Raw genomic sequence first — 25,544 nt, forward strand, 5'->3', positions numbered from 1 at the left:
GATCCCTCCTTCCCCTCCGCTTCTCCCATTTCCAGTTGAATGGATTGGGCAGAATGTAGCTGTGGTTAGCTCTTGGCTTGGATTGATAAAAGAAAATTCAACATTATAATTTTTCCAAGTTATTTTTTTCCCCTTCAAGTCTTGGACCCATTGATCTGCTGGATTCTTTTGCAAATGGCAAGAGCAGTGAAGCCATGCAGCAAAGTGTCAGCTTTGACCTGCTGGGGACCAGGCTGGCACTCCATCTCTGGTGTCCCCATCAGTATCCCTGGCCTCAGCTTCACTGGGTTTCCCTGAATTGTCTCTTGGCTCCAGAGCCTCCAGGTTCCATCCTTTCCCTTCTGCCCTCCCACCCTTGCTCTGTTCCGCCCCTCACTCTGCAACCATGGCCTCTGCTCCAGGGATTGAGACCGGTCCCGTGGTTCTGAAGCATCCAGCCTCAGAAGCTGAGATCCAGCCACAGACCCAGGTCACACTGCGTTGTCACATTGATGGGCACCCTCGGTAAGAAGCCGACTTTGTGGATGGGGAGAGAAAGGGTTATTCTAGACCAGCAGAGCTGTCTCCTACAAACTCCGAACTCCATTCAGCTGTATCTGGCTTCATTCTGTGACTACCCCCGCCCACGTGCTGCTCCATGCTGACCCCTGGTCACTGGAGAGGGGTCCTGGATTCTGGGAGCTGGGAGATCCAGAGTCTCAGTCTGATTCTTCCCCTGAATTGTGTGCCTTAGGGCAAGTCATGTCCCATCCCCAGGCCTCAGTTCCCCCATTTGTAAACTGAGGGGTCTAGCCCTGACCCTCTGATTCTGCACCCTTCCACTGGCCACCTGAGAACCCCTTGTCCCCCTGCTGCTGACCCCCTCGGCCCTGCAGGCCCACCTACCAGTGGTTCCGAGATGGGAGCCCCCTCGCTGATGGCCAGAGCAACCACACAGTCAGCAGCAAGGAGCGGAACCTGACCCTCCGGCCGGCCAGCCCTGAGCATAGTGGCATCTACTCCTGCTGTGCCCACAATGCCTTTGGCCAGGCCTGTAGCAGCCAGAACTTCACCTTGAGCATTGCTGGTGAGCCTGGGGCAGGGATGGGGAGGGTGAGGTGAGGGATGGGAGGGGCCTCCCGACTCTGTCTGCTTACATGTCTGGACTCCCCCCACTCCAGATGAGAGCTTTGCCAGGGTGGTGCTGGCGCCCCAGGATGTGGTCGTGGCAAGGAACGAGGAGGCTATGTTCCACTGTCAGTTCTCCGCCCAGCCTTCCCCAACCCTGCAGTGGATCTTTGAGGATGAGACTCCCATCACTAACCGCAGTCGGTAAGGCATCTGGCAGCAGCCTTTATGGTGGTAAAGCTTGTGTACTGCACACTTGGTTCTCTCAAAGGGAAGGATATTATCACAGACATCGGAGATCTATACATGTATTACTTCAACTTGCCAGCAGATGGCAATAGAATTTCTTGCTGTTACCAAATGAGTCCAGCAAAGGGAAGAGTCTCCAGGAAGGGTATCTTTTCCAGTTCCCAGAGAGACACCGTGTGAGCCAGCAGTGGCTCTGCGTCACCACCCGCTTCCTGCCCACATGGGTCTTCTGGGATAGGGGTAGAGTCTCAGGGTTGGAGGGATCCCTGGGCAATCACAGTCTAGGTAGGAAGGTCCCAGATAGCAAGGATACCTTATTTACACTCACACAGATGTGCACACATGCACACACATGCATATATTTTTGGGGAAGCAAACACTTCCAGAAGGTGCTAGGAGGTGCCAGTGCCTCTGTAGAACATCTATCCTCATCCAGGCCCTATGAGAGCAGGGATCCCCTTTGTGGTGCTGGATGTGGCTCCCTAGACTAGGGGCTGGCATCCCACCTGGCTTCAGCCCTGAGGACATCAGTAGTTTATCTGGTGCAGCCGAGGAGCTTCTGATTGCTGGGGCTGCTGCCTCACCAGCACGCTTATCTGACTCCGGGGGGGCGGGGGCCCCTCCGTCTCCGCAGGTGCACACTGTTGATGACTCGCGGCTTCTCACTTGCCCTGCTGCTCGCCTCACACAGCCCCCCCCAGCACATGAACAAGTGCACACACATGCATGTGCACACACACACCCCAGTGTGGCATGTCGGCTTCCTTCTTTCTGTCCTGTTCCTGGTGGATTCCTTCCTACATGCCTAACCAGCGCAGGATGGGATTCCATTGCGTTCCCTTCCAGAAGGAGGCCACTCCTTTCAAACAGCACCCTCTCCCCTCTGCAGTCCCCCGCACCTCCGCAGAGCCACGGTGTTTGCCAATGGGTCCCTGCTGCTGACCCAGGTCCGACCGCGCAATGCAGGGGTCTACCGCTGTGTCGGCCAGGGGCAGAGGGGCCCTCCCATCATCCTGGAGGCCACGCTCCACCTGGCAGGTAGGTCCCTGTCTGAAGTGCCGAGGTAGGAACTGTCTTCAGTGCTGTTGGCATGTAAAGATCTAGGCTTGTTTTCACTCAGAGCGGCTTGGACGGCATTGGGAGGAAGAGGATGCGGGGGTAGGGAGAGGAGGTGCTGAGGGTCATGGGGAGGGCTTGTGCTGGAAAGGGCAAAGCTTGCTGTGGGAGAACATCAGGTACCCAGGACCCACGGAAACTGGGCTGTCTGCTCCTGTCCCTGCAGAGATTGAAGATATGCCGCCCTTTGAGCCACGGGTGTTCACAGCTGGCAGCGAGGAGCGTGTGGCCTGCCCGCCCCCCCAGGGTCTTCCGGAGCCCAGTGTGTGGTGGGAGCACGCAGGAGCCCAGCTGCCTGCCCATGGCAGAGTCTATCAGCAGGGACACGAGCTGGTGTTTGCCAGCACAGCTGAGAGCGATGCTGGTGTCTACACCTGCCATGCAGCCAACCTGGCCGGTCAGCGGCGACAGGATGTCAACATCACCGTGGCCAGTGAGCACCTTTGCCCTGAAGGGCGAGGCGAGGAGGAAGGGAGCCGAGGTCCCAGGAGGGCTTGGGCTCTGGGTGTGTTGGACAGAGGCTTCCGTGGTGCTCCCCTGAGGCACTCTCAGCTCTGAGCCCTGCTGGCTTGGGAACCAGTCAGCTGCTGGGAGGTGCTATTGGAGGAGACAGTGGAGAGCCACGCACAAAGGTTGGAGAGATAGCCCTCACAGAAAAGCGGTCCTCTGGCTGCAGGGGACAGTCAACACAGTGGCTCCCACTCTGTCCCCAGTGCATGGAGTGACCACGGGTAAAACGTCACCTGCCTTGCTAGGGCTCAGTTTCCTCATCCATAAGATGGGGCCAATAACAAACTCTCTACCCTATAAGGTGGTCAGAAAGATCAGTGAAATAGTTAAAAAGGATTTTTCTTTTTCTTTTTTGGGAAAGTGTTGGTGGACAAAGTTATAGGGTCATTATTTTATATGTTGCTATAGTTTCCAAATTTCTACAATGAACATACAATTTGTGAAATAAGAGGGGAAAAAGTAATAAAAATGCTTGTAAGTGCCTATGATAAAGGTTTATATACCCTTGCTTCAAGCATGGAGATTTACTTATTTACAGCATGGCTGTGCCAAACCTTTGTGATAATTTAAAAAGATACACAAGACAAACTTTTATACACACACACACACACACCATTTTGTGACCTGCTTCTTCCTACTTACCTCTTCTTTTTTCCAAGTAGGTAAGTTTCAAAAGTTCAAAAAGATTTCAAATATAAAAAGGGCTTTGTACATTTGTAAGTTGAGATGATACCATTCCCGTTAAGATACTGACACCTCAGAGACATGCACCCTCGTGGTCAGGTCCCTGGTCTGGTGGGAAACTGCAGCATGCAGGTAACCTGTGCTCAGGAAACTTCCACCAAGACACACAGACAAATGCAAGCAGCCGCAGTCAGCCCTTCTCCAGATGGGGTTTGTGGATCACCTGTATCATTGAGGGTACTTTTAAAAATGCAGACTCTAGAATCCTACTCCAGATCTCCTGCCCTAGACTCTCTGGGGGTGGGGTCAGGCAGAGAGTCTTTAACATGTGCTCCAGGTGATGCTGGATGTGGGGATGCTGGCTTTGATCTACAAGCACCAACTGAGCCATGCCCTGTGCCTGCACTGCCCCTTGAGAAGGAGGCCTGTGAAATTAGAGAGTGTGTAATGCAGGCAGGGCTGGACCAGGTGCAGAGAGGTGGAGGGTATAGTTTGGAGGAAGGAGGGCTCCATCCCTCCATTCCATCAGCAGGTTTATAGAGTGCCTCCTTTGTGCTAGGCGCTGTTCCCAGGACTGGGATGCAGTGATGAACAAAGCAGGCAAAAATCCCTCCCCTTGTGGAGCTGGTAGTCTAATAGGGGCAACAGAGCAAACAAGAAACACAATTGAATGAACAATATTATAATTTTAGGTGGCAATAGAGCCATGCAGAAAAATAAAATAGGGTAAGTGACTCAGAGAGCTGGCGTAAGGGCCAGGCGGAATTTAGGGGAGACGTCTCTAGAAGGTGGCATTTGAGTGTTTAAATTAAGGAACCATGTGGACAGGCCCAGAGACAGAATGGGCTTGTAAGTTGGAGGGACAGCAGTAGCCTGTGTGGCTTGGGTTGAATAAGTGATGGTGACTATGACTGAGGTTGTCTGAGAGGTAGAAATTAGATCACATGAAGCCTTGTAAAAACATGGTGAGGACTTTGGCTTGTATTGCAAGTGTATCAGTTACCTACTACTGTGTAACAAACCACTCCAAACTTAGTGGCTTGAAACAGTAGCCATTGTTTTGCTTATGATTCTGTGGGAAGTGTTCAACTGGGACAGCTCATCAATTCTTCGTGCTTTTGACTCGGCTTAGGGGTGTGTATGCAGTCAACTGATACATCTGGTGACTGGCTCTTCCCTGATGTCCTCACTCAGGCTTCTGGCACTTAACAGAGAATATCAACCAGGGTGCCTTGTTTCTCTTCCACATGGCTGCTCCAGCAGGTTAGCTCAGGCTTCCTTACATGGACACCGGGTTCCAAGAGTACAAAAATGGAAGCTATAAGGCTTCTCAAGGCGTTGGCTTAGAAAGTGTAGTGTCACATCCACTATATTCTATTGGACAGGGCACGTGGCTGGCCACCCAGATTCTAGACCCCGCCCCTTGATGGGAAAGTGGCAACATCATGGTAGAAAAAGACGTGGGGGATGGGAGGACCGTTTACAGCCATCTTTGCAAACAGTCTGCCCCACCAAGTCACAGGTGAGAAGTCCTTGCAGGGTTTGAGTCCAAGAGTAACATTTCCAGATCACTCTGGCTGTTCTAGAAGACTAGACTGTTAGGGTCAAGAGTCTAAACAGGAAACCAGTTAGCAGATGACTGTAATTACCTGCAGGGCATGTGTGTTGAAGGGGCTTGAACAAGTGGTTGCAGTGGAGGTGAAAGGTGGTGAAATTCAGGAGTTATTTTGGAGCCGAGGTAGACAGGGTTTGTGAAGAATGAATGTGGTGTGGGGGAGCCATAGAGAGAGAAGTCAGTACTAGCTTTTGGCTTGTATGCTTGGCAGAATTGTAGCGCTATTTACTGAAATATGGAAAACCGGGGTGACCAGATTTGGGGAGGGATCAAGACTCCTCTTTTGCACATAGAAAGCTTGAGGTGACTGTTAGATACACAGTGGGAGATGCTAGTAGGATCTGCAAGTGTGAAGTTCATGGGGGGAGCTCAGGAGCCAGACTGTAGATGTGGGACTCATCCACTTGGATAGTATTGAAGGCCGTGGGCTGGATGAGATCAGTCAGGAAATGAACATGGCTAAAGCAGAACAGAGATCTGAGGACTGAGCTTGGAACGTTACGGTGTAGTAAGAAAGCAAGGATTTTGGAGTCATGCATACCAAAGCTTTCAATCCTATCTCTAGCATGTGTTAGTAAATTACCATTACTTCTTGGAACCTCTGTCTTCTTACCTGTAAAGTGGGTATGGAAACACATACCTTGGGGAGTTTATACTGATCCATAACTAAGACAGTGTTCAAAAGGGGCGGGCACATAGGCCTTCACTAAGGAATAATTGCTTCAGTTATCACCAGATAGGACAAGGGTTTCTAAACTCAGGGCCTGGGGTGGGGGTGGGGGTGTTACTAGAATTTCTTGGGATTGGATCCATTGGTTTTGCAGACATGTGAGTCAACCTTCTGCTTCTTCTCTGTCCCTCTAAGCTGTGCCCATGTGGCTGAAGAAGCCCCAAGACAGCCAGCTGGAGGAGGGCAAGCCAGGCTATCTGCATTGCCTGACCCAGGCAACACCAAAACCCACAGTCGTCTGGTACAGAAACCAGATGCTCATCTCAGAGGTGAGAACGAGGATTGCTGCAGGGGGCAGGGCAAGGGAGGAGAGTTCATCCTCCATGCTCACCTCCATAGCTTGCTTCCCCCCACCCCCGAGGCTGCCCCAGGGAGACGTTGGTGAGGGGCAGGCTGAGAGCGCTGGTGGTCACATCTCGCATGCTGCAGGACTCGCGGTTCGAGGTCTCCAAGAACGGGACCCTGCGCATCAACAGCGTGGAGGTGTACGATGGCACGTGGTACCGCTGCGTGAGCAGCACCCCTGCAGGCAGCATCGAGGCCCAGGCCCGGGTCCAAGTGCTGGGTGAGCTGGCATGCGGGGGAGGGCGCCTGGCCTGGCTGCAGGGGAGTGAAAGGGAAGGAGCAGCAGGGCCCAGGATCCGGCCACCCCAACTCCTCCTCTTCCCCTCTCCTGCAACAGAAAAGCTCAAGTTCACACCACCGCCCCGGCCGCAGCAGTGCATGGAATTTGACAAGGAGGCCACAGTGCCCTGCTCAGCCACAGGCCGAGAGAAGCCCACTATTAAGTGGGTACGGGCAGGTGGGTACTGTGCGGGTGTGGGGTGGGGGGCAGCTGGGCAGTCCACTGGTCAGACACGTGCCTGTCAGAGGACCAGCTGAGTGCCCAGCACCTTGCCGGGAACTGTGGGACAGACAAGAAATGTAAGGGCCAATTTATAGTCCAGTTAGGAAGAAAAAAGCCAGAAACAAAAGAGGTCAGGTTACAGCATTAGACAACATATAAGACGACTCAAGGCATCAAGTGATTGGATTGGTCCAGACAGGGCTATAAAGTCCTCCCTTCGTCCTTTTCAAAATAGTCATCTTTTCCAACATAAAAGTAATCCTTTAGAAAATTTTGGGAGAAAATAATGCATAATCCCCCCTTCAGTTATCTGTGGGTGTGTACCTTTTCCTGTGCACATCTTTTTGTTTTTACATAGCAGTTTTATTGTACGTATAATTTTCACTTATTATGCTTATATAAGTAAGTCATGCTTACTATAGACATAAAAGATGCAGAAAACTAGGTAATTTTATATATTTTTTACTTAACATTATCAAGCATTTCCCCATGTTTTTGTATATAAACATTGGTTTGGATGATTGCAATAATATTCCAATGACTGGATTCACTGTAATTTACTTAAATATTCCCTAAATGTTGGACATTTGAGTTGTTAACCATCCTCCCTCCCTTTCTCCTTCCCTCTCTCTGTCTGTCTCTGTCTCTCTTTTTATTGCTGCAGTAAACATCTTTGAGCCAAAATTTTTTCTGGATTTGGGTTTATTTCCTTTGAGAAAGATTCCCAGAATGTAATAATTATGTATAAAAGGGTATGCACGTTTTTACAACCCTTGATGCGAATGGCCAAATTGTTTTTTTTTAAAAGGGCTTTTACATTCCCACTAACAGTGAGAGAGAGGGTAGGGTTATAGGTTCTGAGGAACAAGTGGGCGCTGTCTGCTCAGGTGTCTGGGGGAGCTTTCTATGGGAGCTGAGGCTCACAGCGGATCTGCAGCCTGGGACGAGGGCAAAGAGCAGGACTGGCTTCTAGGAGTAAGGAATGACAGGCAGTGAGGGCCAGAGCAAGGCCAGCTCCAGGCCCAGTCAGAAGTCCAGTTTGGCAGAAGTGGACTGTTATACAGGGCAGTAAGAGGTGAGACTGAAAAATTAGAAAAGGGGTAAATAACAGGGACTCCCAAGGCCCAGCTCAGGAGTCTTGGACCTTGTCTGAGGGTGGCTAGGAGCGATGGAGTGTTTTTGAGTAGAGGTGGGGGACTGGGGGCCTTGCCAGCCACCCACGGAGCTCTGGTCAGTCCCATCATTCCCTATGTTGCCCCGCAGATGGGAGCAGCCTCCCAGAGTGGGTGACAGACAACGCTGGGACCTTGCACTTCTCCAGGGTGACCCGCGATGACGCTGGCAACTACACTTGCATTGCCTCCAATGGGCTGCAGGGCCAGATCCGTGCCCACGTCCAGCTCACTGTGGCAGGTGCGACTGCACAGGGCCCTGGGGCTGGGGCTGGCTGACCCTGTGGAGTGGCAGCATGCACCCCGCCAGCCCCGTTGCTCACTGCTCCCTGCTCCTTGCTGGACTCTTCCCATCCAGTGTTCATCACCTTCAAAGTGGAGCCGGAGCGCACAACTGTGTACCAAGGCCACACAGCCCTGCTGCGGTGCGAGGCGCAGGGGGACCCCAAGCCACTCATTCAGTGGAAGGGCAAAGACCGCATCCTGGACCCCACCAAGCTAGGACCCAGGTAGGCTGTCCCCTTCCCACACCCACCCTGCCACTTCTGCAGCCCTGTCTCCCGGGAGCTGGCCAGGTGGGCAACGCTAGGGCTTCTCTCCTGGCAGGATGCACATCTTCCAGAACGGATCTCTGGTGATCCACGACGTGGCCCCCGAGGACTCGGGCCGCTACACCTGCATCGCGGGCAACAGCTGCAACATCAAGCACACAGAGGCCCCCCTCTACGTCGTGGGTACGGGCCTGGGAGGGGCGTCCTGCACCAGTGGTGGGGCTGGACTTCTTTCTCACCCCTGTACTCACTGGCCCCCTGTACACAGAAGGCACTGAAACTATTTTGGGGGGTGGGGCAGAGGGGCAGGGATTCAGCTGTGTCCCCACCACCGGGCCACTACAGAGTCTCCGGTTCCTTGCCTAAACTTGGGCTGTCGTTTCAATCCCACAGCTGGGGGGGTGTGCCTCTTGGAGGGGATGCTCTTACCCTAAAATGCGTCCTCTCGGGTCTCCGCACATATCCCCGGGTCAGGTCAGGAGGCAGCAGCGCAGTTTCCTTTGCCCTGGAGCCCAGAGAGGAGGATGTGTCAGGTGAATGGCTCTGACTAGGGTCGGGGACTCGGGATTGCGGTCTGGCCTCTCCTGCTAACCAGCTCGGTGCCCTTAGAGGTTTTATTTCCTCTCCAGAAGCTTGCTTCTCCATCTGTAAGATGGGAGTGCTTTAAATGAGAGATTCTCAGACTTCTTTGGTTTAGCAGCAGAAATGGTTTCCTAAAAGTTTTATGTGGATCTTTCAGTGGATAAAGTGAAGTGACAAGCCCCTTGGTTGAAGCCACTGGGGGTGTGTGGGGGCTGGGGATCCTCATGGCCTCCCCCTTGGGCCTCTTTCTCCGTGGGATCCGAGCCCATTGAAATCCCCTAGACTAGAAGATCCCTTCTGCAGATACGTTTCTTGAAGAACCTGCTCTGTGCTGGGTGATATCTGGGATTCTAAACCAGCAGTTCCCAGATGCAGCTCTTCAGGACCTGAGTCATGGTACCAAGTCATTTAGAAAGCATCTTAACCGTGTGGGTTTGAGGTGATGCTGACAGGTGTGCTTTTTATGTGTGTCCCGGTCCTTGTGTCCAGATGCAGAGCCAGCTTGGGAATCCCTGGCCTCAACTCCTGCTGAGCCCCCTCTGACCTTGGTGGGGCCCCTAGGACCTGGCCCTTGTCCAGTTGATGGTGGTGACCCTCCCAGTGTCACTCTGGCTTCGTCATGAGTGTCTGGGAGGTTGTCATATGTGTGATGAGGAGGGAACCACTAAAGAAGTAGGGCCAGGTGTGCTTCATTGGCATCTGCTCACATCTCTGTGTGTCTCTCAGACAAGCCAGTGCTGGAGGAGTCTGAAGGCCCAGGTAGCCCTCCCCCCTACAAGATGATCCAGACCATCGGGCTGTCGGTGGGCGCCGCGGTGGCCTACATCATTGCCGTGCTGGGGCTCATGTTCTACTGCAAGAAGCGCTGTAAGGCCAAGCGGCTTCAGAAGCAGCCGGAGGGCGAGGAGCCAGAGATGGAGTGCCTCAACGGTGAGGGGCCTTGGAGGAGGGAGGTGGTGCCCGTGCGCAGGTGCTGAGCGCCCTCCCGTGGCTACGGGGGAGAGAGCTGCGGCGCTGGAAGGAACCGCCAGCCGCGAGGTGCTGGTAGCTGGAGCCAGAACAGAGCTTACCCCGCCCCCGCCCCCGCCCCCAGCTGGAAGCCTGGGGTTGGTGAATTCCCAGCGCCTTGGCCTCTGAGCAACCTGGCTCAAGATTTCCTCCTTGGAGGCTCTTGGGCCAGCCTTCTGTGTTTTCCTGCCTTCTCCCTGCAGTTCTAAACCACAGACGTATTTAGTATCTGTATTCATGTTTCTTTGCACATCTTATCTCCCCCCATTAGTATTTGAGTTCCCCCAAGGGTGATCTGTCTGCCTGTTTCCCTCCCCCTACTCCCCCTTTCCTCTGACTGGGAGCCCCCTGGGGACACTGCAGGGTCTCCCCCATCAGTTTAGGAGTTTAGGAACAGGGCCTGGGTCTCCCTTTTTGTGATTTTCCCCTTGTGCCTGTTGAGAGCTTTGTACATAGGAGACCCTATGAAAGCAAAACCCCTTATGTCAACATGGTGTCCTGGGAGCAATGATTCAGATGAGACTTGTGCAGTTTGTTCCATTTCAGAGGTTGTAATTGGCTGCATCAGTAAGTGCTCATACCCTAAGGGGTGCCTGTTTCCCTTGCCCCTAGCCCCATCAGTTCACCTGTTGGACTGTGTGTGGATTTTGTGTGGAACACCAGGACTGGACCCCTTTGGTAGAAGTGGGAGATTGCTGGAAAGAGCTGAGGTCCCCGTGGTGGCCTGTGTGTCAGGTCTCATCCTGACGCTCCCCCATGCCCCCTCTTCCCAGGTGGGCCTTTGCAGAATGGACAGCCCTCAGCAGAGATCCAAGAGGAGGTGGCCTTGACCAGCTTGGGCTCCGGCTCTGCGGCCACCAACAAACGCCACAGCACGAGTGACAAGATGCATTTCCCGCGGGCCAGCCTGCAGCCCATCACCACGCTGGGTACACTGCCTTGGCCACCATCACCCCTGCTTAACTAAAGGCTCTGCTTGTCTTGAGGCTACGTTAGGCTAGTGGCTCTGAAATCCCTGAAGCCCAGAACCTTAGAAATGGAGGGAGCATCTGGAGGCCTGGTCCAGTGTGTTCCCCATGCCTGTCGTCCATATCCCACTACAGATTTTGTCATTCCTGTGTATTATTTAGTTGATGTTTTCTTTAGATTGACTCCCCTTCACCTTTTAAAAAACGTTCAGCTGAAGTTTAAAAAACATTTAGCTTTTTTCTAGAAAAGACTGTGAGAAGTTACGGATTTGTGCTAGTTAAATTTTTTCTGGGGTCGAGGTAAGGGGGCTATAGCTCAGTAGCAGAGCACGTGCTTAACATGGAGGAGGTCTTGGGTTCAATCCGCAGTACCTCCGATAGATAGATAGATAGATAGATAGATAGATAGATAGATAGATAGATAGAAAGATAGAACGATCCCCAGTACCTCCAACAGATAGATAAATTTTTAAAACCTTAATTACCCCCCCAGGTAAAGTTAAATTTAAAAATCAGGAAAAGATAAGTAAAAAGAAAATCATATTTTAAAAAAGAGTAAATTAAAAAAATTTTCTGAGCACAGTTTAAAATACATAACTGGCATGTTTATGGTGAGCCACTTAAAATTTGCATACAAACCACCTTCTAGAAAATACTGTTAATCCAGCTCCTTTATTTCATTGCTGGAGACTGTCGCCCAGGGTGGGAGAGGGAGTGGTTCGCTCAGGGTCACACAGAACCGGGGCTGCTCTCTGTCTGGAGGGCAGGGTGGCAGAGACCCCCGACTGTGTGACCCAGGCCGGGCACCTCCCCAGGTCAAGGGGCTTCCCCTGCTCAGGTGGAGGCAGCCGGCTGACTCAGCCCTGTACCTGCAGGGAAGAGCGAGTTTGGGGAGGTCTTCCTGGCCAAGGCGCAGGGCTTGGAGGAGGGGGTGCCAGAGACCCTGGTGCTTGTGAAGAGCCTGCAGAGCCGGGACGAGCAGCAGCAGCTGGACTTCCGCAGGGAGTTCGAGATGTTTGGGAAGCTGAACCACGCCAACGTGGTGCGGCTCCTGGGGCTGTGCCGGGAGGCTGAGCCCCACTACATGGTGCTGGAGTATGTGGACCTGGTATGCTGTCGGCGGGGGCCCTGGGAGCCTCGGGCAGGGGATGGGGGCACTGTGGGAACCTCATCTCGTGTGAGCTCAGCCGAGACCTCGGCCTGCCTGCTTTTGCCATCTTGAGATGCTCAGCCTCCTGCCCCCCTCCGACACCTGCCTTTCCTTGGCCTGCCCCCTTCTTTCCTGTCTGTCAGCCCCACGTCTGGGGCTCTTCCCGCTTCTCCCTTTGGGCACTGCATGGATGCCTTTCGTGTCTTCTTCCTTGACTCTGGTTCTTTTTTGGCTTGTCATTTTTTGTTCTCCCCAGTGCTTGTCAGCCCTTGAGAATAAACTTACCGGAACCTGGTTCTCCTTCCCTCCCAGCAGCCCGTACCATCCGAGGGGCAGTGTTAGCCCCGCCACCAACCTTCTCTTCCCACCCCCTTGTCATGCCCAGATCTGCCCCTCACTCTTCATTCCCCACCCATCCCCCAGTCCTCCAGCTGCCACTGTGAAGACAGAGGGTTGGGGTTGTGTTTTCTTCTTGGCTCCTAGGGACACAGGCTTCTTCACCTGCCTGTCTGGGGGCCTCCCTGATGGTAGCAGTGACTGTCCTCCCTTTCTGAGAGCTTCTAGGAGGCACTTCCTATATGTTTTTCATTCCTGCTGGACTGTCCCTACGGGTGGGGGTCTGGGCTGGGTTGGGCATTCAGGTCAGGGCTCCTCACCACCTCCGGGGCTGGCACCCCGTGAGCACCTGCTGGGTTTGATGTTTTGGAGATAACAGCTGAGCTCTGACCTGACAGAAACACTTGGCTTTTTCCCCAGGGAGACCTCAAACAGTTCCTGAGGATTTCCAAGAGCAAGGATGAAAAATTGAAGTCTCAGCCCCTAAGCACGAAGCAGAAGGTGAGGGCGGGGTGGGCCTGAGGCAGGGGCAGTCCCCGAACAGAGGTGCACTGATTGATACTTCCTGTGGGCCAGGCCCTGTGGTAAGTGCTTCACATGTGGTACCTCTGTGATCACAATGATCCTTGAAGTATACGTCACTGTCCGCAGCCAGGATGGGGGCAGACACTGAGGTTTAGAGAGGTTAAGGGACTTGTCTCAGTCATAGAGCCTGCAGGTGGCTTTGTGTGGCCATATGACCTTCATGGAGAAGAGCTGCCTTTCGTGTTGGCTGCTGGAGTAGGACGTCTGCCCCTGGCCGTGGGGGCTGAGCTGGAGGAGCTGCAGGGCTTGGCGGGGCCCTGAGTGCGTTTCTTCATTCCCCTGAGTGTGGATGACCCTGCTGTGGACCAGCTGCCCGTGTTTCACCTTCTGTGGTTTTCACACTTCGGCTCTCACTTGGGCTGTGGGCTGTCCGGCCTTTCCTCTTCGTGCCTCTGAGCAGAGGGTGGTTCCGGGCACAGAGCCCTGGCTGGGGCCCTGAGATGGAGCAGACCTGGGTTGAAACAGTGAACAAGGGAAAGTTTGCTTACTACCCCCTGCCCACCTTAGACAATACCTTCTGTGGCCCAGCTCTTCCTGCCCACAGCCTTCTCCACTCCCCTCTGAAATGGACCTACCTCCTTCCATGTGACCAGGCACTCTACATCCAAGGTGATAGCGAAGTCACTGCTCAGCCAATCAAAGCCCAGGGCAGGGAGGCCGACTGCTGGACCTCCCTTCCAGGTGACTGTTCCTTGCCTGGAGGCTGACCCAGGGCACAGACTCTGGGGGCTGGGCAGAAAGGCGGGGCTGGGCAGAAAGGCGGGGCTGGTTGATCATTCAGGCGAGTGGGACCCCAGCTGCCCCTGATCTCTGGGGGAGCAGCTCTATGTCCTTCAGGCTGACCTCCTCCCATTGCAGGTGAATTAGTAAGGCCCAGACAAGGCTAGTGACCTGGCCCCAGTCACCTACAGCTGGCCTCCTGATATGGGGCCCCTGCTTGCATCTCTGAGAAGCCATAGGGCTACCTGCCGTGGCTGTAGATGGGAAGCCACAGGACAGGACATGCCTCTCCAGTTGGGGGGACGTCTGGACCCAGAGCTCACAAATCAGGACACACATGGAGCCAGTGAATCTTTACTGAGCCTGTCATGGCCCTAAGGACCTTTGGGATGATGCAAAATTAAAACTGCCAGACATCCCTGGGGCACTCAGAATCTAGTGGGAGAGCTTGGGTACGTGAGTTTGGCGTATTCCTTACTGACTTCAGGTAAAACGCAGAAAGCAAGTGGGAGACATAAATTAAAAGATATGGAAGATGTCCACATCCTTTAGGTGGACAGACATTGTGGTCTCCTGGTAGAGAAAGCCATTTGAGTTCAGTTCTCAAGGACAGGAAGTAGGTGAATGGTGGGAAGCAGATGGCATCAGGAGAGGGGGGTCTAGTTGCATTGCTGTGGCTGGGATGAAGACATAGGCGGGCTGACAGGATTGTCACCATCACATGACCTGAGGGACCCTGTTCTGCTGCAAGTCATCACCTCTGCCAAAGATCTCTCCCATACTTCTTTGCCAGAGCATCTCGAACTTAGTGGGGGAGCTTCAATAAGTTGGGTTCCACACTCTTCACAGACAATATTCTGCATTAGATGGTGGGGGAAGGGCATTGCTTAAAAAATTGTAGATTTCTGGGCCATACCTCAGACTTTAGGGCAGACTATCTGAGAGTGAGGTCTGAGGACCTGTACTTCTCAGACAAGCTCTCCAGCTGACTCTTAAGCTCATTAAGGTTCAAGGAGCCCTGGGGTAGGACAGTGGCTTTGAAATGGTTTTTGGTTAGAGTTCCCTATAAGAAATGCATTTTAAATTATGGCCCAATACACACACAGCTAAAGTTAATCTCTCACACTATATTTGATGCACTTAATGTTTCCTATCCTATCCTATTGTTTTTTCTTTTAACTCACTAAATCGGTTTTGAGAGTCGTGTGGGTCTCGATCAGTAGTTTGAAAAATACTCTTTTTTCAAAGTTCCATGAAAATGATTCTTAGAAAAGATACATTAAAACTTGTAGGCGCTTTCTTGTGCTGATAATTCAGTGAGCTGCTGTGCCACTTCATATTCCTAGGGCCCTAGGGGAGTGGACGGAGAAAAAGTTCAGTTTTTAAAGGAAGGTGGAGAGCAGGCAGGCTGTTCCCGGCCTGGCTAGAGCTGGAATGAGGCGCCGTACTTGGTGTGGGTGGGCTGGGGAGAGCCCCAGCAGGATTCCGGGATAGCAGGGGGATGGTGATCGAAATCAAAGACAACGGGCCCTGGGTGTTGGCATAATTGTAGGTGATGCTTGTTAGAGTAGCTGATAAGATGATGGAGATTTTGAAGTCCCAAGCACTGTAACCTGTGATTTCTCCACGGATCACCTGCAAGCTGATGGCAGGATGAGGAGCAGAGGCAGATTACCACACTTGGGGTCACCGCTCTGCTTTAAACAGCCAGATGCCCCGATGGGAAGCAGAAACCTGATGTGGGGAGAGAGCAGAAGCATCACGGTGGCTTATCCAGAACTCGGGCTAGCCCTCGGGGTGTTAAAGTTGGAAAGGCGGGGTGGGTCTGGTCTTTACCAAAGTGCAGGTCTTTATAACAGTATTTGAAAATTAATCCCGTGGCCATCTGATGGCGGCCTGCCCAGTAGTAAGGAAACACTTAATTGGCTTGGGTTAACAGAATTCCCTTTTACTGTCCTCGCTTAGCCAGTATTTCCAGAAGCACTGCCTCTCTGGAAAGATAGCAAGTTAGTCACCATGCCAAGTCCTCCCTCTTCTGTTTCCCATGACTAGCAGCAGATTGTGTAGCTTGTGAGCTACAGCGGAGAGAGCATGCCGAGGGGAAAGGCAAGTCTGATGAGGGCACATTACAAAAGCCTTTGTCTGCCCCTTACAGACAACCAGGCAAGGCCCAACAATGCCCTGGGGTTTTGAAGCCTAAAGTAGAGCCTGTCCATTTATGATGCCCGTTTACCACCAGTGGCACCTGGGACATTTTGAGGATGGCAGACTGGGAGTTGTTTTGGGAGCGAGGCCTCTACTTTTCCTTGGCGATACAGTGCTGGGCTCTGCACCCAAGGAGGGCTCAGTAATCCTGGCGGGCCTGTTGACCTGATCTCTTCTCACTGGTTATACACATTTGGTTGGAAGTTATCTGGAGATTTTGTGGCTTCACTTTTAATAAAGAAAATGCACCAATAAGATGAGATTTTCCCCAGCTGCATTCAGCACCTCTGCACGGGCATGTCCATCAATACACTGGCTATGTAGCGGGTCCAGGTTGCTGGTGGCTTAGACCAGGGCTGTAATAGGACTTTCTGCAGTGGTGGAAACATCCCACACCTGTGCTGTCCACGCGGTGGTCACCAGCTCCACGTGGCTACTGAGAACTGAGAATGTGGCTAGAGAGCCTGAGGAACTGAATCTTCAAGTTTATGAAGTTTTAATTAGCCTAAATAGGCACATGGGGCTAGGGGACACCGTTTTTGGACAGCACTGGTGTAGACCTTTGTTTTTAAACTGTTCTTGACTGAGACCTACAGTAGCAAAAAAACAAAACAAAAAAACCCCCCAAAAACAAAAACAAACCATTATACATCACAGTGCAATACAGACATATATAAAAATTGAAAAAAGGAGAGTTCAGGTCTTTGGAGCAAGGGCTGCCTGTTCTTGCTTGATCCTTGAATAAACTTTTCTCTACTCTAAAAAAAAAAAGAAAAAGAAAAAATTTTCAAACCCTTACCAAGTGTGATACACTGATATTTTCTACTCCATTTTATTAAAAAAAAATGCTGGTTAAGATTCACTAAATTGGTTTTATGACATACATAGGTTTTGACCACAGTTGGCAAACCTCCAGTGGAGGTCGTGGGGCCCGCAGGGATGTCACTGGCCGGTGCGCACAGACTGAGATCTATCTTCGCAGTGACCCCTCTCCCAGTGTTTGGACCCGGCTCCTTTGCCAGCCTTTCTGTCACCCCGTGAGCCAGGCCAGTGAAGCTGCTTGGAGCAGCTGGATGCTGCAGGGCTAGTCCGTAGCCAGTGCCGCGGCCCTAGGCTCACTGATGGCCGACAGGAGAGGTGGCTGTGGTGCTGAGGAAAGAGCCAGGCCTTGGCATTAAGCTGGGACCGTGGGCCAAGCTGAGGATGAGTACACCTCACAGTGCAGGCAGGGGAGCGGCCAGCCTAGCTCAGGACCCAGCACACAGTAGGTGCTCAACAAGTTTCTCCATCCCCTTTTCTCTGGTTCAGTGGTCTCCTTTGTGCCCTGAGTCACAGGGCAGCAGCCCCTCTACCACTCACATTCACCTTTGTTCCTTTTTGAACTTCAGGAACATAGAATCAGATTAACCACAATCTTGGTTAATCTGTGACATACTCTCGTTATTGGTCCACACACAGGCTGCTTTTACTTATTCTTATTTTTTAACATGCTTATTGGCCATTTGTATGTGTGTGGTTAAATTTCATTTCGATATTTCAAACTTAAAAGACCATACGAATGGTTCAAGGAACTCCTACAAAACCTTTATCCAGATTCAATTGTTTACATTTTGCTCCTTTGCTTTATTATTCTCTGTGTCTGTATATTACTTACAGCTTTTTCTCTGAACCATTGGAGATAAGTTGGAGGCAGAATTGACCTTCTGCAGTCAGCTGTGTGGGAAATGATACCTTGTTGGTTCTTACTAGTATTTTTCTAGATCACCCAAGTTACCGGTCAATGGTCACGTTCTCTTTCTCTCTCCATGTCACATGTGTTGGGGCGCTTCTCCCTCATGGATCCTGAGAGTGAGTCTGCGTGCTGCAAGGAACATGCAGCTGGCCAGTAACTTGTTGAATAATCTTCCACGGGGACCTCTTTGCATTTCTGTCTGCCTTGTTTTCATACACAAGGAAGTACTGCATGTCCTACATGTCCCTTGGTCATTGCTCCCAAGGTTTGGATAAGGTGACGGACGCAAAGGGGCCATTGGTCTCTACAAGCAGTCTCCTGATTTCTCTGTTTGGCATGAATCACCTTCCCCCAGGTGGTGGCACCCTTCTGCAGGTACAATTCTTATCTCCCTTCTAGACTGCCCTGTCACCGGGAGCCCTGTCTTGCCGTCCCTGTTACATCCCACCAGCACCCAGTGGTGTATGGCGGACAGTAGTTGCTCAGTTAATATTTGTTCAGTGCATTGATGTATACTTTTAAAGTGTCAGTGTATCTTAATTACAATTACATTTAATATGTTATATAATGTGTTATATATAATTCACATAGCTCAAAATCTTTTAAATGGTATCAGTGAAAAATCTCCCAAGCCTCTTACACTTTGGAAAATAGTTTTGTATTATTTTGAAATGCTTGAGATACTCCCAGTCCATGACCCCATGCCTAGGTATCTTAGAGAAACTCCTGCATGTGTACACTCATAAGAACATTCACAGCAGCACTGTCCTTAATAGCCAAAATCGGCAGGGGGGGGGGATCCCCACAAATATCCATTGGCATTAGAATGAATGAATTATGGTGTATTCATGGTGAGAAATAACGCAGTTCACTGATATCCCAAAGAAAGGATGAATCTCACAATGTTGAATGAAAGAATCAAGGCACAAAAGATTATTCATTTTTGTATGCTTCCAGCCTTATCTGCTTCTAAAACAGGCAAAACGGGATTATGCTATTTAGGAACGTATGTGTAAGTGGTAAAACTATAGAGGACAGCCAAGAAATTACCACAAAAGTTGGGATAGCGATTACCTCTTGAGGAGAGGAAGAATTTGTGATGGGGAAGGAGCCATTGGGAGTTTCTGGGGTCCTAGCATTGTGTTTTTTTAAATTTTTTGGAGGGGGAGGCATTTAGGTTTATTTTTGTTTATTCATTTACTTACCAGTGCTTGGGATTGAACCCAAGACCTCGTGCATGCTAAGCACGTACCCTACCACTAAGCCCTCCCCGACCTAACATTGTTGGTTTTTGCTTTATTAACCTGGTGACTCTTCATTGGGTGTGGGCGTTCTAATTATTCGTGAAAGTAGACGTATGTTTTATGAACTTTTCTAGATGTAGTTCACAACACAAATATAAACCAAAATTTCTCTACCTTCTCTCTAGCCTCTAGCGCCCCTCCTCAGAGGCAACCAGTGTGTGTGTGTGTGTGTGTGTGTGTGTCTCCATCTCCTTTCACTCACCCACATTTTATATATATATGTGTGTGACTGTTAATTTTTTTTTTTATGAAACACAACTAGTAGAAAATATGTAACTTTGAAGTGGAAGAGAAAAAGGAGCAGCTCGTAAAGATGTGAGCGGTGATCACTGCCCAGTTATTCTTCACTCTGCAGGTGGTTACTGTGTCTTCCCCCCGCCCCCCCACGCCACTCACTTAATCTGGCACCTGCTGTGGTGGGAGCGGCGCCAAGTGCTTTATTTCACTCAGTTCATTTCTTCCAAAAACCCAGTGAGGCGGGTCCTATTATTCCCATTTTACAGAGAGGGAAATAGGCTGCTATTCCTTTGCCTTGGGGCTTCCGAAACATCACATCACTGAGGTGGGGGCACTGAGACCCCAGCAAGGGCTGTGTTGAGGGCGGTACCCCAACCCTCTGGTCCTGGGCTGCTCTGACAGGCCCCTTTGTCTCTCCAGGTGGCCCTGTGCACCCAGGTGGCCATGGGCATGGAGCACCTGTCCAACAACCGCTTTGTACACAAGGACCTGGCCGCTCGCAACTGCTTGGTCAGCGCTCAGAGACAGGTGAAGGTGTCGGCCCTGGGGCTCAGCAAGGACGTGTACAACAGGTAGAGGGCACGGGGAGGGATGTGAGGCGCAGAGGGCAGACTCAGCTGGGGTGTATGGGAAGGGGCTTAGCCAAAGCTGGAGAGCCTGGGACGGGCAGAACCTTCCCACCTTCTCCCAAGGGTGCAGTGGGAGAGGAACACAGGTCCCTGATGCTTACACATTTTCTCTAGTGATAAAAAAAATTACAAACCTTGAAAAAAAAGTTGAACTTTATAAATGCTTATATAATTTAACTATTCATATGGTTCCCTCTGTAACTTCCTGAATTCAGTAATTATTATTTTGAAGCCTAAAACTTAAAGCTCAGCACCCACGAAGGGCTGGAGATCGCTCTGGAATGCCCATACACACTACGTGGTGCCTCCGCGAACTTCCCCTGCAGTCAGCCGAGCTCTGACTCACTCCAGCTGTCTGTTGCTTTAGTCATGATTGGTTTATCACTAGTAAAGCTCTTTAACATTTCTTTTCATTGAATGTGTTCGTTTTCCACATTTTAAAACTAATGCAAAAAGTATGTCTGTTAGTTAGCTTTTTAAAAATAGTGACATTTAGGCAACATTTGATTCTTCATGGAATTTTGTAACCATCAGACCCCATGTAGATGACCCCAGATTTCATGCAGTATACGCCCCTCCCACCCCCCATGCTAAGCATAAATGTTTCCAATTTCCCCAAATGTCTTGCTACAGAAAAGCGGGGCCCTAGCCTGAGTATGAGACCCAGACCTTGGATGAGGTTGGCATCCCAGGCTGTGCCCCTCACCCCACCCCCATGCCTGTGTGTCGTTCTGTGCTGCAGTGAGTACTACCACTTCCGCCAGGCCTGGGTGCCCCTGCGCTGGATGTCCCCCGAGGCCATCCTGGATGGCGACTTCTCCACCAAGTCTGATGTCTGGGCCTTCGGAGTGCTGATGTGGGAAGTGTTCACCCACGGGGAGATGCCCCATGGTGGGCAGGCAGACGATGAAGTGCTAGCAGGTAGGCAGCTGCATTTCCAAGGGACAATTCCAGATGCTCTCTAAAACTTGCTCTGAGTCCCGGGGCCCGTTCAGCCTGCCTCCTCTCTCAGGGCTGGTGTTAGCAGGTCCACGGGTATGGCCACTCCAGTTGTTAGATCACTGAAATACCTTCATCCTGCTTGGTAAATAGACCTTGCTCACTCAGGCCACTCTAACACCTGCCTGTTGACCACACCTCAGCCCCCACGCATTGGCTGCTGCTTGTGCTGTGTGGACCCTGCCCCCCACCATCCGGAGGGAGCTGGGGCCAGGGCGGGTCTTCCCCTTTGGTTGCAAGATACTTGCCATAAACTCCTTGAGTCAGGGCTCCCCAATACTGGCTGGTGCCCCCCAGGGTCTCCCTCACGTGCTGCCTGTGGGAACTGCAGGCTCCATAGAGGGTCGACAGGTGAAATATTTTGACCAACCCTCTTCCCACCATCTTTCTGCAGACTTGCAGGCTGGGAAGGCCAGGCTCCCACAGCCTGAGGGCTGCCCTTCCAAGCTCTACAGGCTGATGCAGCGCTGCTGGGCCCTCAGCCCCAAGGACAGGCCCTCCTTCAGTGAGATCACCAACACCCTGGGAGACAGCTCTGCAGACAGCAAGCCGTGAGGAGGGAGCCCAGGCAGGCTGTGCCTCAGGATGGCACGGGCAGGGGAGGACCTCCTGAGGGGTGCCCACAGCATGACGGGCAAATCCCCGTCCTTCTGGGCCCCAGGGGCCCTGCCCTGGCACCCCAGGCACTGCTGAGGTCTGGCAGGGCCTGGGCTTTCTTCCCCTTCCTCATCCTCAGCCCGTGGGGAGGCTGATTCAGACCCAGACTGGGTGACTAGGGCCTTGGGCTAGGCAGCTTTCTCTGCCACCCCTTCCCCCATCAGGGACAGTGTGGGTGCCTCAGGTAACCCCAATTTCTGGCATGGGTCTCCTCCCCTTGACCGGGTCCAGTTCTGCCACTCACCTGCCAACTTCATCCCCGGAGGGCTAGGCTGGAGGTGAGCCAGGTTCAAGGGGAGCTCCTTACTATACTCAAGTTCCTGGTTAGTTCTGGCGCCCAGGGTGGGCCCACTTTGGGGTCTGTACTAGGATCACGGAGGACACAGCCAGTGAGTCCTCCCCCCGTGGACTTGTGCACACTGACCCAGACCTGTGCCTCCTCCCCACCTTTCTCTCCTTTCCTCATCCTAAGTGCCTGGCAGATGAAGGAGTTTTCAGGAGCTTTTGACACTATATAACCCGCCCTTTTTGTATGCACCATGGGCGGCTTTTCTATGTAATTGCAGCGTGGGGTGGGAGGGCGTGGGAGGTAGGGGTGGGTCCTGGAGGAGATGGGAGGGTGGGCCACCCCAGCCTCACACCTTTATTGTTGTTGTTGTTGTTTGTTTGTTTGTTTTTTTTTTTTTTTACACTTGCTGCTCTCAATAAAGAAGCCTTTTTTACAACCTCCTGCTGATGCTCATTCCCTACTGTTGCCTATGAATGATGTCCCTTCTTTCCTTGCTTATCAGAAGGGGCCATGTGCCTTCCCAGAGTCTGTGGGGCTTGGGCAGGGATGACTGGCAGACACTGGTCCTTCTCTCTAGTTTGCGGAGCAGTTGAGTGTGGGCTTGGACGCGAGGCCAACTCTTGTTCACATGACCCTGTGTTGCTGTCTGCCAACTGATGGCCTAGTACTCACTCAGGTGGGGAGCGTAAAAGTATGAGGAGGGGACTAGTTAGACAGGATTGGAGAAGGAGTTAATGACAGATTCAGGTCTCTGATTCCTTTTAAGAGTCTTAGAAGGTGATGGAGGAGACAGGACTGAGCAGAGATGTGCTTTGATGCTTCATGGACCCCAGGCATTCAGCCCTCAACTGGATTAGATCCTGCCTCTTCGTTACCTGGACAGGGTATCATCAGTTCTACTCTACCTTATGGTAACTTCAGCATGGTCCCCTCCTAAAGAAATGAGTCCTGAACTCTGGACTTGCTCTAGTTCCTTCTGTTCCTGACCAAATTTCTCAATAATGAAAATAACAACTATTATTTATTAAATACTTGCTCTGTACCAGTCACTTTGCTAAGCACTTAACTTGCATTATCTCATCGAATTTCTGCGACTACCCTATTAGCTGGATATTATTGTTCCCATTTCACAGATTAGGAAACTGAGGCTCAAGGAGGCCAGGTAATTTCCCCAAGGTGACACAACTAGTAAGTGAGCCACTGTTGTTGATACACAGAGTGGTACATCCCTGGGGTGTGTTGAAGTGAAAGAAAAAACACAAACAAACCAAGAACAGTTTCTCTAGAGCAATATTTTTCAAACTATGGGTTGCAACAAGCATTAAAAAACGTGAAACATAATAAAATGTATCACAGTATATTGTATACTTTAAAGGTAAGTATTGTTTTGCAAAATTTTGTTCTTCTGTTGGATATGTGTTTGTGTATATTGGGTTACATATTAGCTATTGGGGTGGTGCTGCTGCATAATAAGTCTTAGTCACTTATAACATTTATTTTTCTTACTCACAGATCTGAAAGTTGGTGAAGTTTGGCTGGTCTTGACTGGACTTGGCTGAGTTCAGCTGGGCTTGGCACCAGGCTGTAGGTCTGGTTTGGGTCTACTCTGCCGGCCCCAGAGCATGCTCTCCTGCAGTAGCAGGACCACAAGAAGTCCAACCAGATCATGCCAGCACATTCAAAAGCTTTAGTCTATTAACACTTTTATCAGCCAAAGCAAGTCACGTGTCAAAACCCAACATCAGCACCACTAGGATGGGACTGCAAAGGATGTGGCTATCTAGTTCCAACAGTGGGTGTGAAAATTGGGAATAATAATCAAATTCAGCCGAGGTTGCAATGTAAAAATGATTGCCTACTGTGGTGGTGGGGGCACTACTCTAGAAGGTCATTAATCACTAAGCCTCTTCTCACTCCCAGTCTTTTTGACCAGTCTGCAGTGGCTCTCGCTGCTGGCCACATCTGCCTTTTTAAACTCTCCTCTCTTGCCTTTGGTGATGGTACACCGAATCCACCTTCTCTGACCAGGCCTTCTCCAGCCCTGATTGTGGCTTCCTTCCTCTCCCTGCCCCCAGGATGGCTGGATTCTGTCTCTGGCCTTCCTCTCTCTATATTCTCAACCTCAGGAATCTCATCTTACCTCATGTGGCTTTAACTGGCCCTTTGGTGTAGACACTTCCTAAAGCATTTGCTCCAGTTCCAGCCTCTACCTCAAGCTGTAGACTCACATTCCCCTTTCTCTACAGGACACCTCTCTCTACCTGTTTCCTTGGCTCCAAACTGAACTTACCTCTCTCCCAATCCTGTTCCTCCAGCCAACTTTCCTGTTTCCATTCATGGTACCACTGTTTGGAGAATAGTCACCCTTACTTAGCATCTCAATCCATCATGAGCCCTCTTCTCTGCGCATCCCATTCCCTGTGCAGCCTGTCACCAAGATCTGCTTATGCTACCTATGCCCTGTTTCTATTTTTGCTCAGTTTTAAGGGAAAAATTTGCATAAAAGTAATACTGACCATAGAAGAAGTCAAAAAGTCCAGACTTGTATAAAGCAAAGAACACCTTCCTCTAGTCCCCAAACCCTACTCTCTGGCCGTAAGTGCTATTAATGTTTGGAACATGGCTTTCCTGACTTTGCCTGGGCACACTGACTCGCAACCTTTCCATTTCCTCTAATACTGCCATCCCTACTGAGACCTCTTTTCTTCTGTGTGAAGTTAAGAATCCCTGAGTAAAGGTTAATTTCCAATGAAAACAATTTCAGAGTGTTAGTCATTTTGTAGGGGGAGAGGGTGATAGCAATTTTTTAAAAGCAATCTTAATTTTTCTTCTGATTTTATTTGGGTGATAAAACCAGGAGAAAGAAAGGAATGTTGGGGTGGGAATGGTGTGGTATGAGGGAATTCTGATGCCCTTCTGGAGGCCCTTCACAGTCTGGGTGGACATGACAGGGGGCTACTGTGATTGAGGCCTTATCGGAGAAGCACCAAACTCACATTCCAGAGAGGCCAGGCCGGGGACTTATCTGAGCTTGGTGGGCTGTGCAGAGTCTGTAGTGAACCTGAGAGCAGATGCCTCTTCTGCGAGCCACATCATTCAACTCCGCTCCAGGCTATTGTGATCCTGTGGCCACAAAGGCCCTGAGTTGCTAAAAATTCCAGTTTTTTGAGAGATGCCGGATATTCAGATGTTTATATAAAACCTCCTGATTTTAAAATATGGTCCAAATAAGACATATATATGAGCCAGTTTTTAATTTTAACTTTATCCACATCAATGGTTTTGGCACCTGAACCTGCAATAATCCAGTATGGTGTAAGTTCTCCCTCTGCCCTTTGGTGACAAAGGGCTGTGAAGATGAAGCCATTCCAAGCAGGCAAAGGCGCTGTGGCACTAACACTGGTGTGCAGTGGCCCTGTGGTTGGGTGAACTCTGAGAGAGGGCAGCCTATGTGAAGGGAAGATGGGAGCTGTTCTCACCCCCGGGCACCCTTCTGGGTGGGTGTGACATACAGCTGTTGTTCTCTGGGATGCCACCGCTGCCGGTTGCCTCCAGTTGCCTC

General features: G+C 51.1%; 1 protein-coding gene across 2 annotated transcripts in view; it reads left to right on the plus strand.

Moving 5' to 3' along the window:
• The window catches only part of PTK7 (protein tyrosine kinase 7 (inactive)), a 55,922-nt gene extending 33,636 nt beyond the window's left edge, over positions 1-22,286 (plus strand). The window contains exons 3-20 of one of the 2 annotated variants that reach the window (XM_074348751.1): positions 402-504; positions 876-1,066; positions 1,161-1,311; positions 2,246-2,394; positions 2,639-2,905; positions 6,147-6,280; positions 6,441-6,576; positions 6,694-6,813; positions 8,122-8,271; positions 8,389-8,539; positions 8,637-8,764; positions 9,890-10,093; positions 10,945-11,100; positions 12,015-12,247; positions 13,046-13,126; positions 19,829-19,980; positions 20,780-20,958; positions 21,431-22,286. In XM_074348751.1, the coding sequence (XP_074204852.1) occupies positions 402-504; positions 876-1,066; positions 1,161-1,311; positions 2,246-2,394; positions 2,639-2,905; positions 6,147-6,280; positions 6,441-6,576; positions 6,694-6,813; positions 8,122-8,271; positions 8,389-8,539; positions 8,637-8,764; positions 9,890-10,093; positions 10,945-11,100; positions 12,015-12,247; positions 13,046-13,126; positions 19,829-19,980; positions 20,780-20,958; positions 21,431-21,591 (2,846 nt within the window). In that variant the 3' untranslated portion in view covers positions 21,592-22,286. The remainder of the gene's footprint in view (positions 1-401; positions 505-875; positions 1,067-1,160; positions 1,312-2,245; positions 2,395-2,638; positions 2,906-6,146; positions 6,281-6,440; positions 6,577-6,693; positions 6,814-8,121; positions 8,272-8,388; positions 8,540-8,636; positions 8,765-9,889; positions 10,094-10,944; positions 11,101-12,014; positions 12,248-13,045; positions 13,127-19,828; positions 19,981-20,779; positions 20,959-21,430) is intronic. The other variant, XM_045509387.2, reaches the window with a different exon arrangement.
• Positions 22,287-25,544: the final 3,258 nt, after the last annotated feature.

Source organism: Camelus bactrianus, chromosome 20 (genome assembly GCF_048773025.1).
Source record: "Camelus bactrianus isolate YW-2024 breed Bactrian camel chromosome 20, ASM4877302v1, whole genome shotgun sequence".
Taxonomy (NCBI): domain Eukaryota; kingdom Metazoa; phylum Chordata; class Mammalia; order Artiodactyla; family Camelidae; genus Camelus; species Camelus bactrianus.